The sequence below is a fragment of the Emiliania huxleyi genome, assembly GCF_000372725.1.
Source record: "Emiliania huxleyi CCMP1516 unplaced genomic scaffold EMIHUscaffold_7128, whole genome shotgun sequence".
Lineage (NCBI taxonomy): Eukaryota > Haptophyta > Isochrysidales > Noelaerhabdaceae > Emiliania > Emiliania huxleyi.
In genome coordinates this window covers 1-1,378 of record NW_005196658.1, presented here as the reverse complement: position 1 = coordinate 1,378, position 1,378 = coordinate 1, and the positions used below count along the sequence as shown (strand labels likewise).

Below are 1,378 nucleotides of genomic sequence, written 5' to 3'. Positions count from 1 at the left end.
GGGCCGGGGATGGCGTAGATCAGCAGCGCCAGGCCGGAGAAGGCTGTGAGAAGCACGGCCGCCTTTGCGTCTGGCATCGTGGAGGCGAGCACATCGGCGGCGAGGGCGGCGGGACCGGCGGCGGCCGCAGCGGCGAGGGTCGAGAGGGTCGGCTCGGGCTGGGCCGTCAGCCACGCCGTGATGTGGCAGAATGTGGGCGTGGTGACCATGAGCAGAAGAGGCAGCAGGACGTGGTCGACGAGAGACAGCTTCGAAGGCGCCGCCTGCTTCGGGGCGGCAGCTGCTGACTTCGCCACGCCAGAGCGGCGCCGCTGCGGCGACGGCGAAGGCCGCTCCCTTGCCGGCGAACGCCTGGTGGCCGGCATCGCAGTGTGCACAGATAGGTTGCACAGACACAGAAGCAGCGAGACACTTGTGTCGCCGACAAACAAGGTGAACCAAAAAAATACCCATACCACGGCTCTGTGCCGGGCTTCTCACATACCTTTGAACGGCGCTTCACTTGAATGGCGCTCGCTTCGGCCGGCCTGCCGCCGCCGGTGCTCAACGCTGCCGCTGCCGAGGGCGCGGCGCGCGGCCGCGACGGCGCGCAAGAGGCCGATGATGGCCAGAGACTCGGCGTGAAGCGCCGCCTCGACGGCGAGCTCGCGAGCGCGCGCGTCAACGACGACGACGCCAAAGAAGGCGACACCATTATGGTGGACGCTGCACAGATGGCCGCTGCGGCGGCCGCCGGCACCGACCGCGGCACGAAGCGCCTGCTGCACGTCGCGCTCGCGGCGCGCGACGGCTCGCACATCCCGGACATCCAGAACAAGACGGCGCTCGTCACCGAGGTGCGCCAATTGATCAAGAAGACACCAGGCGGCGAGGCGCAGCAGGCAAGCGCGATCAGCGTGCCCATCATCGGCACGTCGCGCGCCATCTGCGTCGCCTTCAGCGGCGAGAGCGAGGCACGCGCCTTCCTCGAGCAGTACACCGGCGGTGGCGTCCTACAGCTCCCAGCGCCAGACAACATCACCATCACCTTCGCCGCTCTCGACGCCACCGTGTGGGGCAAGCAGGCGCAGGCACGCGAGAACCAGGCGACCACGGACTCAGACGGCCTCCTCGCCATACGCATGCGCGGTGCCATCGACACCGCGGCCCAGATCGAGCACTTCGACCCCCCTCTCGGAGAAGCACTTCGGCAACATGGTCTCCATCCAGGAGGGATACCACTCCTTCCTGGGCACGAAGTCGGACGAGAAGGACGGCTAGATCCTCTTCAAGGTGAAGAACGAGAACCTCGTCTGCAACCTGCCGGTCCTGCCCAACGTCTACGCGAGCGGCGATGTCGGCGGACCCCTCCGCCTCGACGTCGGGTGCGTCAAGGTCC

General features: G+C 67.8%; 1 protein-coding gene across 1 annotated transcript; it reads left to right on the top strand.

The window, feature by feature from the left end:
- Positions 1-506: 506 nt before the first annotated feature.
- EMIHUDRAFT_124912 (hypothetical protein) lies at positions 507-1,128 on the top strand (the record flags this gene model as incomplete). The annotated part of the gene is made up of 1 exon (XM_005761300.1): positions 507-1,128. A coding segment is annotated over one exon (622 nt), but the record flags the coding sequence as incomplete, so codon positions are not given.
- Between the last annotated feature and the right edge of the window lie 250 nt (positions 1,129-1,378).